Source organism: Aspergillus multicolor (genome assembly GCF_047715735.1).
Source record: "Aspergillus multicolor strain CBS 133.54 unplaced genomic scaffold BDW74scaffold_49, whole genome shotgun sequence".
Classification (NCBI taxonomy): Eukaryota; Fungi; Ascomycota; class Eurotiomycetes; order Eurotiales; family Aspergillaceae; genus Aspergillus; species Aspergillus multicolor.
This window is the reverse complement of record NW_027396000.1, coordinates 141035-155602: the sequence shown is the minus strand read 5'-3', so window position 1 is coordinate 155602 and position 14568 is coordinate 141035. Positions and strand designations below refer to the sequence as shown.

General features: G+C 51.2%; 5 protein-coding genes across 5 annotated transcripts; 4 read left to right on the top strand and 1 right to left on the bottom strand.

Moving 5' to 3' along the window:
- The first annotated feature begins 514 nt into the window (after nt 1–514).
- Nucleotides 515–2977, top strand: BDW74DRAFT_110443 (Zn(II)2Cys6 transcription factor domain-containing protein). The gene is made up of 4 exons (XM_073721763.1): nt 515–829; nt 880–1662; nt 1719–1981; nt 2041–2977. The coding sequence occupies exons 1-4, from the start codon at nt 726–728 to the stop codon at nt 2748–2750; spliced, it is 1860 nt and encodes a 619-aa protein (XP_073578207.1). The 5' UTR covers nt 515–725; the 3' UTR covers nt 2751–2977.
- Nucleotides 2978–3203: 226 nt separating this feature from the next.
- BDW74DRAFT_183735 (MDR family MFS transporter) lies at nt 3204–5238 on the top strand (the record flags this gene model as incomplete). Its single annotated transcript, XM_073730593.1, has 5 exons — nt 3204–3500; nt 3585–3855; nt 3927–4430; nt 4481–4641; nt 4693–5238. The coding sequence occupies 5 exons, from the start codon at nt 3204–3206 to the stop codon at nt 5236–5238; spliced, it is 1779 nt and encodes a 592-aa protein (XP_073578206.1).
- A 1338-nt stretch (nt 5239–6576) lies between these two features.
- On the bottom strand, nt 6577–7680 carry BDW74DRAFT_183734 (serine hydrolase-domain-containing protein; the record flags this gene model as incomplete). The annotated part of the gene is made up of 1 exon (XM_073730592.1): nt 6577–7680. The coding sequence occupies one exon, from the start codon at nt 7678–7680 to the stop codon at nt 6577–6579; it is 1104 nt and encodes a 367-aa protein (XP_073578205.1).
- A 961-nt stretch (nt 7681–8641) lies between these two features.
- BDW74DRAFT_110430 (uncharacterized protein) lies at nt 8642–11005 on the top strand. Its single transcript, XM_073721762.1, has 5 exons — nt 8642–8976; nt 9031–9343; nt 9391–9880; nt 9955–10563; nt 10629–11005. Exons 1-5 carry the CDS (start codon nt 8763–8765, stop codon nt 10851–10853), a joined length of 1851 nt encoding a protein of 616 aa, XP_073578204.1. The 5' UTR covers nt 8642–8762; the 3' UTR covers nt 10854–11005.
- Nucleotides 11006–11656: 651 nt separating this feature from the next.
- Nucleotides 11657–12539, top strand: BDW74DRAFT_189086 (uncharacterized protein; the record flags this gene model as incomplete). The annotated part of the gene is made up of 3 exons (XM_073731891.1): nt 11657–12231; nt 12303–12465; nt 12501–12539. The coding sequence occupies 3 exons, from the start codon at nt 11657–11659 to the stop codon at nt 12537–12539; spliced, it is 777 nt and encodes a 258-aa protein (XP_073578203.1).
- Nucleotides 12540–14568: the final 2029 nt, after the last annotated feature.

The following is a 14568-nucleotide window of genomic DNA, read 5'->3' as shown; positions in this document are numbered from 1 at the left end:
GGGCCGACAGGCTGGGAATTAATGAGACTGCAGTGGAACTCGGAGCGTCCTGGCTGACTAGGAGTAGATAGTAGTAGGAGCGGTGGCCAGGAAGAGGCGAAGCACAGGTCAAAGCTGGGCTCGCGGGTGGGCTAGAAAAATGCCAGGAGAATTAGTGCGAGAAGCTCCTCGGCTTTCGGTGTATAAATTCCGATTACCGACCACGCGCATTCTGCGTTATTTTAGACACCACGCTCCTCGAGCGCATGAGCAGTAGTACAACACTTATAAACCATACGCGCCGCAGGAGGCTGTTTGAGGCTGCAAGATGAAGGAGCCCGGGAAGGTCAAAGACGAGCAGGAGCACGATGCACTGGCCCCTGGAATTTTGGCCCCCAACCCTTGACCATTGTCAGCACAATGGACATACCCTTAGTAAGCAGTGCGGTGCAAGCGTCGTTTGGATTCGAAGCTATACTCGAGCAAGTAAGCCAAGGACGCCGTCACATCACGTGGTGTGACGACTTCTTTGTTCCTCGAATCTCATCACGTCCCTCTCTTCAGGGGAAGATTGCATGTCTTGCATCGTGTTGTTCTTCCTCCCCATCGACTGATACTTCAAAGAGCGCGCCCCGTGGTTTTTCAACTCCCAACTCTCCCCTGTGGGCTTTCTTTCGGCGAGTCCCGCAGCGGAATCCATCGATCTCCCGCGCCTCCGTTTGACCCCCTCAAAGCTTGTCCCCGCCATGGAGTCCGTGGACGGACGGGGTCCGTACGGCCTCGCATGTCAGAACTGCGCCAAGGGCAAGGTCAAATGCGTTGCACTGGCCAATGGGCCAGGATGTCAAAGGTCAGTGCATGGCTTTGGCCATTTTTTGGGCGATAACTCACCCTAGGTAGATGTCACCGCCTCAAAAAGCCGTGCCGGCCGGCCCACGGGGTGCGCAAGCGGGGATCGCAGACCTTTCAGGCTCCCCTGATCGAAGGAATGGACGCGAAACTCGACAGTGTACTCACGCTCCTTCAAGCGGTCTGCTCTCAGTCGAGTTCGCCCAGCCGGGCCAGCAGCGTCCCGCAACAGTGCAAGGAGACGCCTTCTCCAATTTTGCGTCCTCCGTCACAGCCACCAACCATCAACCTATTGCCAGAGCAGCCACCCATAATGCCCGGCCTCTCTTTGACCTCTCCGGAGCCTCGGGACGCCCAGGAAGTCTTCAATCAGTTCATAACCATGCTCAACTTTTGTCCTTTTATCTACATGCCCGCGGATCTATCGGTGCCGCAGCTTCAAGAAGAGCGGCCTTTTCTGTTTGAGTCCATGCTTGCCGTAACTACTCGTTCTGTGCAGGAGAAACTAGCCTGGGCCAAGAGGATAAAAAGTCGAGTTGCGCAGGCGATGGTGGTGGAGGGACAGTCCAATATTGACCTGCTTCTCGCACTGCTGACCTACACAGCCTGGAGCCAAGACCATCATCTGAACAGGATGTCGACGCTATCGCGGCTGATGGAGATGGCCGTCTCCATTGTTAATGACCTCAATCTTAACAAACCCCAGCCTCCTGATGCGTATAGGCTTACCGAGCTCGGTGGTGGGTATGATCCCAACCTGAGACGGAAAATTCCCAAGACCCGTACTCCGGAGGAAAAACGTGCTGTCATGGGCTGTTTTCTCCTGAGCTCCTAGTAAGTTTTTACGCAGTGTTCCGCAAGCTCCTCCGCCTAACATCATGTTCCATTAGTGTTTCCAGTTACTTTTTTCAGATGGAACCCATGCACTGGACATCACAGATGGAGGACGATCTGAGGACCATTGAAGCGGTACCCGAATGGGTTGGAGACTCTGTGCTGGCTACCAGCATACGCCTACAGTTACTGTCGCAGAATGCAACCAGGCTTCGCGAAGAGCATAATTCCCAACTTCACATGCCGTTCTTTCTCCGAACTTTCCGATCTCACCTTGAGACCGTCCGCAACTCCATCCCGCCAGACCTATTGGAAGAGAGTAGGCATTCATTTCTTTGCTTCCTCCGATTTGAATTCATGACTAACATGAAACTACAGACTTGGTCCTCGCACAACTACACTCTGTTGAGCTAGGAATTCATGAAACGGCTTTTACAGCCAATTTTGACCGTGAATCCCCTGACAACGACCAGCCAGTAGGCCCTGAAGCGATTGATTGTATGTGGCACACCTTGCTGGCCATTAAATCCTGGCTTTCTGTGTACTATAGGATGACCGCGGAGGATCACCCACGATTCACGATCATCACGTGGTCTCAGCTGTCTCGGGTTTTGGTGACTCTTTACCGGCTGACATGCCACCCGGCTCCGGATTGGAACTGCGATGCCGTGAGCAAGACCATCAATCTCGTTGATGTATTTGATCATATTCACGGCTGTTTTGACCAGCTCTCACCCACCCCTAGCGGGCCGTTTCCCGATGATTTCTGGGCGCGGGCTTGGCTGCTGGGGCGGGCAATAGAGGCCTGGGTACATACGCCTGGGCGACTGGAAGGCAACATGAACGCGCGAGCAGCCTCAGTTGACTCGCAAACACCAGGATGGAACCAACCAGGTGGCATTGCCGATGGCGACGAGGCCCTCCCGACATGGCAACCCCCTGATCCAACTGTGCACCTCCCACAACCGGTGATGCAGAATCATGTTCAATATGCAAACCCGGTTACTCATGTCTGGATGGAAGAACTGGGAATCCCATCGGAGGGTATCCCGCCGGCAAATCTCTCAGGAGGTGGAATGCATTACTGAGTGTTTGCTCCCGAGCATCAACCGCGTCGTGCGAGCGAGGGCAGGCACATCTCGAGACGGCGGTCATCGTATAGATGTATATATAATTTCATTTGTTTGGGGGCGGAACATTGCTGACAATGCTTGTTTCTTTTCTACTGGTCAATATCACTCTTTTGTCGCACAGCACGAACATCCCATTCAGATCCAGACCAATCACGGCCGGTTGCAAGTCGGAGTAACTCTGACGGCCACCGAATACTCCAGCCCCACCCAAGCACCCATCCGTGGGGAACAGGTCTTCCAAGGGAGCGTAGCGATTGGCAATAGTGAGGGCGATCACTGCTGATCTCCAGATCCGTCCCGACCACCCATCTTTGAGTCCCCGATTTTGTTTCTTTAGCTGCGACTCTCATAAACAAGGCTACAAGCCAAAGAACAGGAAATCCACTTCTCGTCTTAGTTGATATCACAATGATGGAGGGCGATAACGAGAAAACAGCTGGCGATGCGACCGCAGGGCCGCCTGCTTCCAAGACGCTTGAATATGAGCAGCTTTCCTTGGCCAGGCTCATGGTTATCCTCTTTCCTGTCACGCTGACATATTTCCTTCTTTTGCTTGACACCTCCATCATCGCGACTGCCATCCCACAGATTACGTCCCACTTCCACTCGCTCCTTGATGTCGGCTGGTATGGCAGTGCCTATCAGCTGGGATACGCGGCTTTTCAGCCCATGAGTGGAAAGCTCTACACCTACTTTGACACCAAGGTGCGATCTCTAGCCCACCGCAGACTGTAGCGTCAACCGACATTCGGCGTCTCCCGTGGCCGCAGCATCCTAACTTATCAACAGTGCACATTCCTGATTTTCTTCGCCGTCTTTGAACTCGGATCAGTCCTCTGCGCTGCGGCGGCCTCATCTACAATGCTGATTGTCGGACGCGCGGTCGCTGGGCTCGGCTCTTCGGTGCTGATGAATGGGGCTCTCACCATCATCTCCGACTGCGTGCCCCCTCACAGACAACCCTTGATCATGGGAATGAACATGGCCCTTGGCCAACTCGGGACCGCCTGCGGCCCGCTCATTGGAGGAGCTCTGACTGAGAAAGTCTCATGGCGCTGGTGTACGCTCGTCCCGAGTCACTCTTCCCGATGTGCGAATGTGCTTTTGCTGACTTGCTCTAATCGTCGATAGGTTTCTACATCAACTTGCCCATCGGCGGTGTCGTTTTCCTTATGGTTCTCCTTACCCGACTACCGACGAGTATCGAAAAGCCGCGCGCTCGCGACGTCATCCGCACGGTCGTCAAATCCCTTGACCTCTTTGGCTTCGTCCTCATAGCCCCCGCCGTTGTCATGCTGTTGTTGGCGCTAACATGGGGTGGGAATCAATACCCTTGGGATAGCTCTCGGATAATAGGTCTCTTTATCGGGGCTGGGGTAACATTCTTGGCCTTCCTTGGATGGGAATATACCCGCGGCGACGGCGCAATGATCCCGCTGTCTCTGCTCCGAATGCGCGTTATCTGGTCTGCTGCCGGGACGTTGTTCTTCTTCTACGGCGTGATGTTTTCCTTTAATTACTATCTTCCTATCTACTTCCAAGTTGTGAAGAACGACTCAGCGCTGATGAGCGGTGTTCATATGCTACCTAATATTCTTGCGCAGGTTCTCTTAGCGGTTACAGCTGGGGCTCTAGGTATATATATCCGTCCGCATCAGCGATGCAGCGCAAACTAACATCAATAGTGCAACGATTCGGTTACTACCTCCCCTTTATCGTTCTCGGAACGGCATTAATGACTATTGGATCCGGCGTACTCTCCATGATAGGCACATCTACCCCCGAGCATGACCTTATTGGGTATCAAATCATCTTTGGTGCTGGAATTGGCTTGTCAGTCAGTATAGTATGTTTTTTATTCGCTAGTCCCTCGTCTTGATGGCACTAACAAACAAAGCCATTTATAACTATACCAAATCTGATCCCGCGTCCCCAAATACCTACCGCCATGGCCATCGTCATCTTCAGCCAGTTCCTCGGTGGCGCCGTTATGCTCTCCGCCGCACAGACAATATTCAGCAACAGCCTTCGCCATCTACTGGCCGAGGATCTATCCGCTACCGAAGCAGGCCGGATCATTGAGTCGGGCGCACGGTCCGTTCGAGACATAGTGTCTGGAACGCAGTTGACCGCCGTCCTGGATGATTATAGTACGGCTATCGATAGGATTTTCTACATGGGGATTGGCCTTGGGGGTGTGGCCTTCTTGTTCTGCTGGGGCCTTGGATGGAGAGACATCAGGCAGAAGAAAGACGTTACCACTGAAGAAAACCAGATGCTTGATGGGCTTGAAGTTGCCAGGTCTGCGAGCGATGCGAAGTCTGAGACGGGTCGTCGCTCCGACATTGGCGAGCAATCTGAGATCGGAAATGAGCCCTCAACAGGGGAGCCTGATGCTCTTGATGAGACGCAAGGCTTATCTATCAAGTGGAAGGGGCAGTGAGGGCTATCATGGTGAATGTCTATGAAGCTTAATAATGATGCGGTTATAGAGATTGGATAAATCTGGAGGGGATAATCTGTTTAATTATATAGAATAATTTGACCGCCACTCGCTCTCTCACGACACAAGCTTGGTCTAGGCTTCTGCATAGGACTACGGAGTATCTACAAATCTTACTTGCACCTTGCACTTCCAGGCAGGCAAGTCCTGCACGAAGCACAATCCACAACCGCCCCATTCAGGTAGACTAGTCTAAATCCTGATTATATTTCGCGAGAATGGCCAATGCAAGGTGTCGGCCGTTGCCGCTCGTGGGCCGGGCTAGCCCATTATTTACTGACTGACAGCGGCATATAGAACATCTTAGCGGCGGGGACTTTGCAGAAGCGCCCACATTAAATTTTCTTGATTTCAAGAACGCTGCACGCTACAGCCTGCAGCCCCTTTTTTGTAGCGGTGAACGGCAAGCTACCGTAAAGCCGCCCGGGGTTTGCGGCTTCGATGCATTCATGTATGCCGTGCAATCTGCATGTATACTACTGCAATCCCTCCTTAGTCTACGCCATTTGCAGCTTTCTAGCTGCCTGGTTTGTTTAGGCTGGCTGCTTTTGGCGCCGGGATGTTCTTGGTCTCTTGGGCGTTGGCACTAAGAGCGGGATGGAATGGAGGCCGGGTCACGCGGCTCACGCCTGCTTCCAAGCCGCTTGTGGAGATGTTCTGTTGTACCTCGGTTTCGGAGTCGGTGAAGATGGACGGGAGGACCGAGGAATAATGGGTTGGTACTTGGTAGTGTCACCACTTGTTGCTGGATGACGGCGGAGTTCGTGCCAGACACAGCTTTCAACTCCGAGGTGGGTGTGTCGGTGACGGGTAGGGTGCGTGTGTTGATTGATGGACTGTTGTACATATTGTTTAATGAATAGGGGAGTGGTCATAAGACTACATGCATTGCATATTGCTATCCATATGAGTTCTTTATCATTATCTGCTGGATTCAATGGACACATCATACTTCGTACTTCAAACTCTGGGTCGCTGGCAATCCTCACGGTCAGAGCCGAGCGATCTGACACGGGATCGCCGCTTCCGGTCAGTGCTGTACGGCTCGGCGCGCCGGATATGGACATTGCGCAGCGTCGTCAGCAGCAAAAGAAAATATATGGCGATTGTCAATGGATACGAGCGACTATTGATTCATTGACAAGTTGACAGCAGAGTGTCCGCTGCGCTGCGCTGTACAGATCATGTGTCTTGCTATGTATTATAACTAATGTGATATCAATTCCTATTATCAACTCGTGTTCTATAGTAGGCATCCTGGATCAAGCCCACGCCCAATCACGGTATCACGCCTACCCCCCTCGCGACATCCAGTATCTCGTCCACGACCGACGCGACGTCCTGGCTGCGGATGGGTACCCTGTGATTCCCCTCCCATTCTACCAGCCTTGTGCTCCCATACTCGCAGCCGTAGTCGTGCAGGTCGCGGTGTAATGGCAATCCCGGGTCTTTGAGGCCATGCACGTGGATCGTTGGGAGGTGGAGGGCTGACTCGAACGAGAAACTGAAGGATGATCCTGAGCCATAGCTAAACTCAGAACAAGATGGGGAATCGAGTTCGTCGTCGAGTTCCAATGAGACCATTGGCGCGCGACCGGCGAGGAGAACAGCGAAGCGGTAGTTGATGTTGACGTTTGCGCGCGAGGACGCGGCTGGCTTTGTTTGTGTCTGCGCCTGCGTCGGCCCCCAACTCCCACTCCCACTCCAGCACTGACTTCGACTCAGACTTTCCGTCTCATTTCGCTGCTGCTGCCTCGACAGCAAACTCGCCGCCATTTTCGCCCCTTGGCTGAATCCTAGCACGCCCACCCATTCTCCCGTCGCACCTTCCGCATCATCGCTCTCCATCACCGCCGAAATCGCGTCCTCGATCCCCCGAATCGCCCGCTCATTCACCTCGTTGTCCTCGTCTATCCGCACGGCCTCTCCTCCTCGTCCCATTGCGTGAACCATCGCTGCCTCCAGACTCTTCCCTGCCTTTGCTGCTGCGGACTCCGCGGGGAACCACGCCTTGAACGGACCCCATTTCTCGTATACGGATACCACGTCGGGACCGGGTGTTGAGGAAAAAGGTGCTTCTGCGAAAACGAGACGGAAGTGTGGGCTCAATCGCGCGCGGAGGATTCGGCATTGGGAGCGGAAGATGCGCGCGTTTGTGCCGCCGCCGTGAAGACATAATATTCGGGGGAGGTGAAGGGTTGAATCTTTTTGGGAGGGGGTGGGAGGGGGATGTCGTACGGTAGGCAAGGGGGCTTGGTAGGTTGATGAAGGTAAGGGCGATGATGGTTTTGTCCATGAGTATAATGGCGGGAGACTGTTGTATGATGACGGCGTTGGCCTCGTGGCGGGTGCTGGCGTCGGCCAGTGCAGCGTTGAGAGCATTGTGTCGGTTGGTCCGGTGCACGTGGCCTGCGGTATAGATTCAGGTACGAAACTCTGTATAATTTCAATGCAATGACGATGTTGATGATTATGATTATGATTGTAGGTACGCGGTAGACGCTTCGAAAGCCTTCATATACTCGTTCTATCTACACGCCCCCATCGCCAGTTGTCTTTCCTTACGGCGACTACCTGAATTCATACCTCCGAATATGGCTTGTCTTCGGCGACTTCATCTCCTCGCTATCAGTCGGTTTCTTTACGGCGTACACGGTGATAAGTTCTATTGGAGAGCGCAATGAATTAATCCCCTCGCCACTCGCGGCTGGCTGGCTGTTCGAGACAGCTATCGGATCATACTTCCTGACAGCACGGTGTAAGACGCTCTCTATCCATTGACAGTTCATACCGACGCTGACGTCTCACTCACCTCACCGAAGACCCCCCTCGATAGCGCCAATACTTCGCTAGAGACACCCGGAGCCCGGAGTATCTCACGACTGATCGACTTCCAAGATACTCCTAAATCCTTCGATCGGCCTGAATGATTGGCGACAGGGAATATTGTCTCGAAATTGGGACCGTCAGCAGCCAATATAGCGTTGGCGATGCTTATTTTGTTTGTCGTCGACGCTTGTTTCTTATCTCGGTCTAAGTAAGACCAATTATGAGTCCCGGAGATGGGAAGTCCGGGGTTAACACGTCACTGATTATCGGAGGGGATATTGGCTTCGGACAATGGCATCCTTCATCGAAGGGTATTTCGATGAAGAGAATATCGAGCTGGGATATTCCTTCCTTTGGGCGCCAATGACCCGGGTGCTCCTGAAGCTTATGCATTCTTCAGACAGAAGACATGTAAGCTTCAAACCCAATATCCCGGATCCAAGGCTTCTTCAATGCCAAAGTCTTACCACTGCATAAGGAATAAACAAAAACAGCCCGTGCACAATGTGATTCTTCACAACCTACACCCCGAATCTGACAGGCAGCCTTTCCATTGCCGGATATGAATACCGCGGACAATCTCGCCCGACAATACCGCCACGCTTATCTCGCTTGATACATTAATTATCATCTTCATGCCACAGAAAAGCCAAGCTCCCAGTAACAAGCCAGCCCGGCAGCAGCCAGGCTTGGCCTGCGAAGAGTGTCGCAAGCGGAAGGCGCGATGTGACCGCGCGAAGCCGCAGTGCGGTTCATGTCTCATGACAGGGAGAGTCTGCATCGTGAATCATAATCGGCCACGGCGAGGGCCGAAGAAGGGGCAGATTGAGAGTCTTTATTCGAGGCTGGGTATATACTCCTCGACTGGTTGGGATGGGAGAGGGCGATGGCTGACTGTGACAGAGGTTCTCGAAGAGCAGGTCGTCGAGCAGATGGACCATATTTACCATGGAGACTTTGAAACACAGAGCCAACAACTTGCCCTCCTCACTCATGATATCCGCCGACGTTCAGGGTCAGGATCGAGCCCCGACGCGCGACATGAAGTACCCTTTCTGCTGTCTCCCTCAGCGGCTCTCGACAACACAACGACTGAGCGCACCCTCACCCCACCGCCCTTCGCGAATGTCCGACCGTTGTCGAGCCATGAATCGCACACTTACACCTCGTCGAGTATGAGTACAAACCCTGGGCTGGATATTGTCCTAGCTGACCTGTATGTTCTTGTCGTGTTAATCATTTCCAATCACTAACGCGACCGAGAGACCAGCTGTACTTTGACCGCGTCCACCCTATCGCCCCGTTCCTCCATCAACAGCGACACCTCTCGCGTCTTGAAACCGAGCCTCCATTGTTAGCACGCGCCTGCCTGCGATCGGCGATGCGCACCGTCGCCGCCGCGATGTCTGCGCAGTTCCGACGCCTCGCCGATAGCCTATACATCGAGACGAGTAGAGTTGTAAGGGAACTTGGTACAATTGAGAGGACACCACCGCTGGAACAAATACAAGCCGTCTTGCTTCTAGCGCATTACGATCTCCTGCGCATGGAGGAGAGCAGGGCTATGGTTACGGCAGGGAGGTGTTTTCGCCTCATCCAGATATCGCGGTTGCATGACACCGACGCATATGGAAACAATGGCGTTGACTTTCTCGCGGACGAGGAAAAGCGGAGGACATTCTGGGTCGCGTATTGCTTCGATCGCTTTCTCAGCTCGAGGCATGAGTGGCCGTTGACGTTGCAGGAGGAAGCGGTACGTACCTGACGCCTTCCATACCTTGCTCCCGATATTCCGAGTTGCATCAGAAGATACTAATGCATTGACAGACATGGATACGACTCCCCGTCGCCGAAAGCACCTTTCAGATGGCTCAAGCCCCGGACCAACCTATGGACTTCCTGCACGAAGCCATCGCAACCAGCGGACAGAAGAACCTTCCTCCATTCGCCGAGTATGTCGTCCTTGCGACGCTCCACGGTCGCACGATGAATCTTCGCCGAAGCGCGCTCCTCCTCTCCACGTCAACGGAAGCGTCGATGTTCTGTGAAAGACAGAAAGCATTATCAAGCATAATCGAAAAACGCTCGACGCTATGGTCTTACGCTCCTCCGAACTCTACACCGTTGGGAATGGCTGATCCTCTCGTTGCCTTTACACATCTGCTGGGAAAGATGATGATGATCTACATCGGGGAGGTAGGCGAAGCCGCTCGGGAACATTTCATCGGCATACCGAATCTGAGTACGGACGCGACCGGGGTAGAAGCTGTGCAGATGAGTATGGCCATCGGCGGACAGGGACTCCTCGTCAACGGGGATGGCTATAGCATCCCAGCTGCAGGAGGAGCTGGTATCGGAGATACGCAACGGTCGGCTCAGGCAGCGACCGACTTTCTCGCGCTGGCGAGGTCCATGTGTCCGGTGAATTGCTTTAGGGTATGCATCCGACCTGGTTTTGTTTGCTGCTTCTTGTGAATAACAAATGCTGATTGTACTCGCAGGCCCACCCATTCCTTCCCAACGCGGTATCCAGAACTGCGGTATACCTCGCAACGCACAAGAACGGCACCGAGGCCGGAAGTGTACAGCATGCCCGAGAGGTCGAGCAGCTACGGCAGATGTTGAAGGAGCTGAAGACTGTGAATAATCTCGCCAGGGAGGTCCTGCGCGAGTTGAGGAGGATCGCTGTGCCAATGCCAGTGTCTGTGGGTGGTGCTGCTGGCTAGGGGGTGTTTAGGTTGATGGATTTTTCTTTCTTGTATGTATTAACATAGTTAGATCTTGGGAGAATGTTTAAGCCAGGGTGGTAAAGTTCAACATATACCCATGTTCATCTCAATGTTATTCCGTTCTCTGGGTGAGAATAAATATAGAAACATCGTTTTCGGGCAGCTCAACAGCGACAAAGAGATAAGATACTCGTCAAGCCCCGATCAAGGAGTTGCTTTAATAGTAACAGCGTTAGTGTTTCTTATACGAGGAGAGTGGAATAGTCTGCAAAATGTCGGCGTCACCCAGAATGCCAGATTGTGACTTATTGTTGCGCCCTCTAGGATTCACGAAGCGATTCAAGATCATCCTGTTTAATTATCTGCTTTTGTTGACAGTGACGGATAAACAGGCTAAAATGACATGGGCTTGTCCCGCATGAGAAGAGAGGCATATTCTCATCCTTCAAGTTGTCCAAGTCCCTCCCCTAACTGACTCAAAGTTTGAAAATGACATTCCTGGGCCTCTCGTAGACGCCGGAGAACGAACAGAATTGGCCATATCTACTGATTCTGAGAGATAGGCATTGGCCTCCTGATCTGGCCTGGTTGAGCGCCGTCCCATTCCCTCGGTATCAGTGTCTCCAACAGGGCGTCTACGGTCTATAGATAGGTCTTGAAGCCGAGTAGATATGACAAGGGCAGACTTGCGTGGACCTTCGCCTACAATTTAATTGCCGGGGCATTTTTGTTGATTGTCACATCCAGGATTCGGATTGAGGTCCACGGGTCACCTCGCCCACCTCACCCACTGCTGCAGAATGTCCCCTATCTCCAGAAGCGAAGGCCAAGAGCAGAAGCATGAGCAGGGACGAGAACCAAACCAAAAGAAAGAGATAGAGAAGAAGACAAGGTATAAACCGACCTACCTCAACGCGATCCTCGGCCCAGAATTGTACAACTACATGGGCAACCGCGTTGTGCTGTCCACGACCACATTCGGGAACCAAGTAGCCGTGAAACACAAACCGTCCGGCGCATTCGTGCGCTCCGAGGCAGATATGATGCATTTCGCTCACTGCCATGAAATTCTTGCTCCAAAAGTCCCGGGCGTCTACGACGTCGAGCCCCAGGTCATTGCCACTGTGACGACCGTTATCCCGGAACAATCGCTGGATAAAGTCTGGTACCAACTCACCAGAGTAGAGAGGGAGGGGATAAAGAGAGATCTGAAAGAGCAGATCCAGCGGATGAGGTGTATCACGGCGCCGTATATCGGACGCGTCAACGAGCCAGAAATGTTCAAATTCTTCGATCGGCTGAATTTCCACTTCATGGGTCCTTTTCAGAGCGAAGAGGACTTCGATGCGTTTTGTCTGGCTCGTATCAAGAAGAAGTCGACCACGCAATACGCGCTCTGGAAACGTCTTCTCCCTTCCATGCGTAACAAGAATTCGGAACAAACAGGTTCGTGCTCACGCACGGCGACCTCGCGGCGCGGAACATCGTGGTCCACCATGGCAAGTTGTCAGGCATTGTGGACTGGGAGTATAGCGGCTTCTTTCCGGAGTATATGGAGTCCGTGTGTAACTTTGTCGTCCATGATCAGCATGAGGAGTGGTGGGTTCCTGTGCTCAAGGAGATTTTTGATCATGCGGGTTCAAGCGCTCGACTTTTGTTGGGGCTGTCAAGGATCGAGGGTGATGATGGCCTTGACCTCAATATGGAGGTGGATCCTCTTCGCAGGAATATCCCATGCTGGATTCTTCTCGTTTTATGGATTTAGCGTTTGAAGCTCATGGTCGGCTGGCACAGATTTGATTTTCTCTCTTCATCATTATCAGCTGCTCCTCAAAGACAAAACAAGAACCCCGGATGGAAAACCGCTTAAATAGTATTTGAATGCTTCATTCGGACAGGAAGTCTCTGCTAATCAAATTGCGAGGATGAGGCTTGCCTGCGCTTGAGGCCCGCCATTGAAGAATCGTTGGATGGCGTAAATGACGTTGGCATTGCTCCCCTTGCCTCATTATAAGATGACTTAGAGACGAGGCCAAGGTGACAATTGGTGACTCGGCATGAAGATGATCTGTACCCTATGACCTCGTCTTCGAGACTCAAGCTCGGCCTCCACCTTTTGCCTGGGTTGCTGTGTTTTGTAATCTTGGTCAACTAACCGAAAGCCACCTCATTCGTGAACATCGGGAGGCCTGGACTGCATCCGAGACAGGCCCATATATTGCATGCTGATATATGGTGAGGATGTAGCTGCTGCCACGTCGGCGGCGATGGATGGTCCATTTCCCAGCACCACTTGTAAGCCAGTCACTCGTGATAAAAGATGTATTAGACCCCGCCATGGTCGATGATGAGCGTCGTCTGGACAACCCTAAAGACCTCTGCCAGTAACAGTTTAACGGAGATATTGGCGCTTGATCAACACCGGTACTGAACCCCTGCTGTCTTGTAGGGTGCTAAATAGCTAACAATCAATGCCAGCAGCCATCACGATGTGCAAAAGAGAAGTCAGCAAGCGATTATACGCGTGCAGACACCAGCAAGAAACTTTAGGAGCTTTGATACCCGACGGATATAATTTCCGCGGTATCGAGACAGGTCGAAATGAGAGCATCGGAAGCTCGACTCAGGCAGTTCCGTGCGATGACTGCATTGCAAGTGGCCTGTCGGTGCAAAACAGCAATGGCAAGTGGTACCAGAGGAGCAAGGGTGGCCCTCAGGCCTTGCCTCCCAATTTCAAATTTCCTTGTGAGGCTGCCTTGAGAGGGATCCATATTGGAGATTACCGTTCACTATCCGTGCCTTTCAGCGCCCCCACCGCCTTCGGCAAGTGGGTGCGCCACGCTTTCTTTGTAGTCACACTTTCTTTGTTGTTTTTTAAAATTTAAGGCTATATAATAATAAATTTACTATTTATTAATAAAAAAGTCCTTTCCTGTCTTTTTAGCATGTCTTTTATTCTTAATTACCTGCTAAATTACTTCCTTTAAGCGCTTGGGGGGCTTATATTTATATACTTTCTTAAATTACTTTGCAAGCCACTTCTCTTCCACCATATAATTTTTAGCCTTCCTATTCTTAATTAAACAAATTATATTATAAACTTTTATAATTTTATTATAAAATAGCAGTTTAACCTAATACTTACTATAATTTTAGTATTAAGGCTTTTACACAGAGTATATCCTGTAAATTAACTTTTATATTATTTATAACTCCTCCAGCTTTAACTATTAGTGTTAAAAGATCTTAGTTAAATTCCGCCTTACTTTATTTAAAAGATTAGTTAATTTTTTTATAATCTTTTCTTAATTCCTTGCAAGCGTATTAAATGTTGCTGGAGGGCTATTTTTAATACTAGATAATAGTAATTATAAAGGTGTATAACTTTCACAAAGCTCTGGCATAAATATATTAAGAAGTACTAGCTTCTCGCGAAGCTGCTAAATAATTTAGGATTTATTAACTGGCCAGATCCCTTAGTCTTTAAAGGATTTTTAAATAATATGCTGTGTAAAGGCCTTCTGGCGTACTAGTATAATAACTTTAAGGAATTTATTTTTTTTATATAGCCGGCCACCCCAGAATAACAAGTTATTATTTAAAAGCTAGAATTACTGCTTATAATTAAGAAAGGGCTTCCTATTAAGCAGCTGGCAAAGGTGAGTTAAATAAGGAAGGAATCTAAAGGGAATAATATTATTAGCCTTGTAGT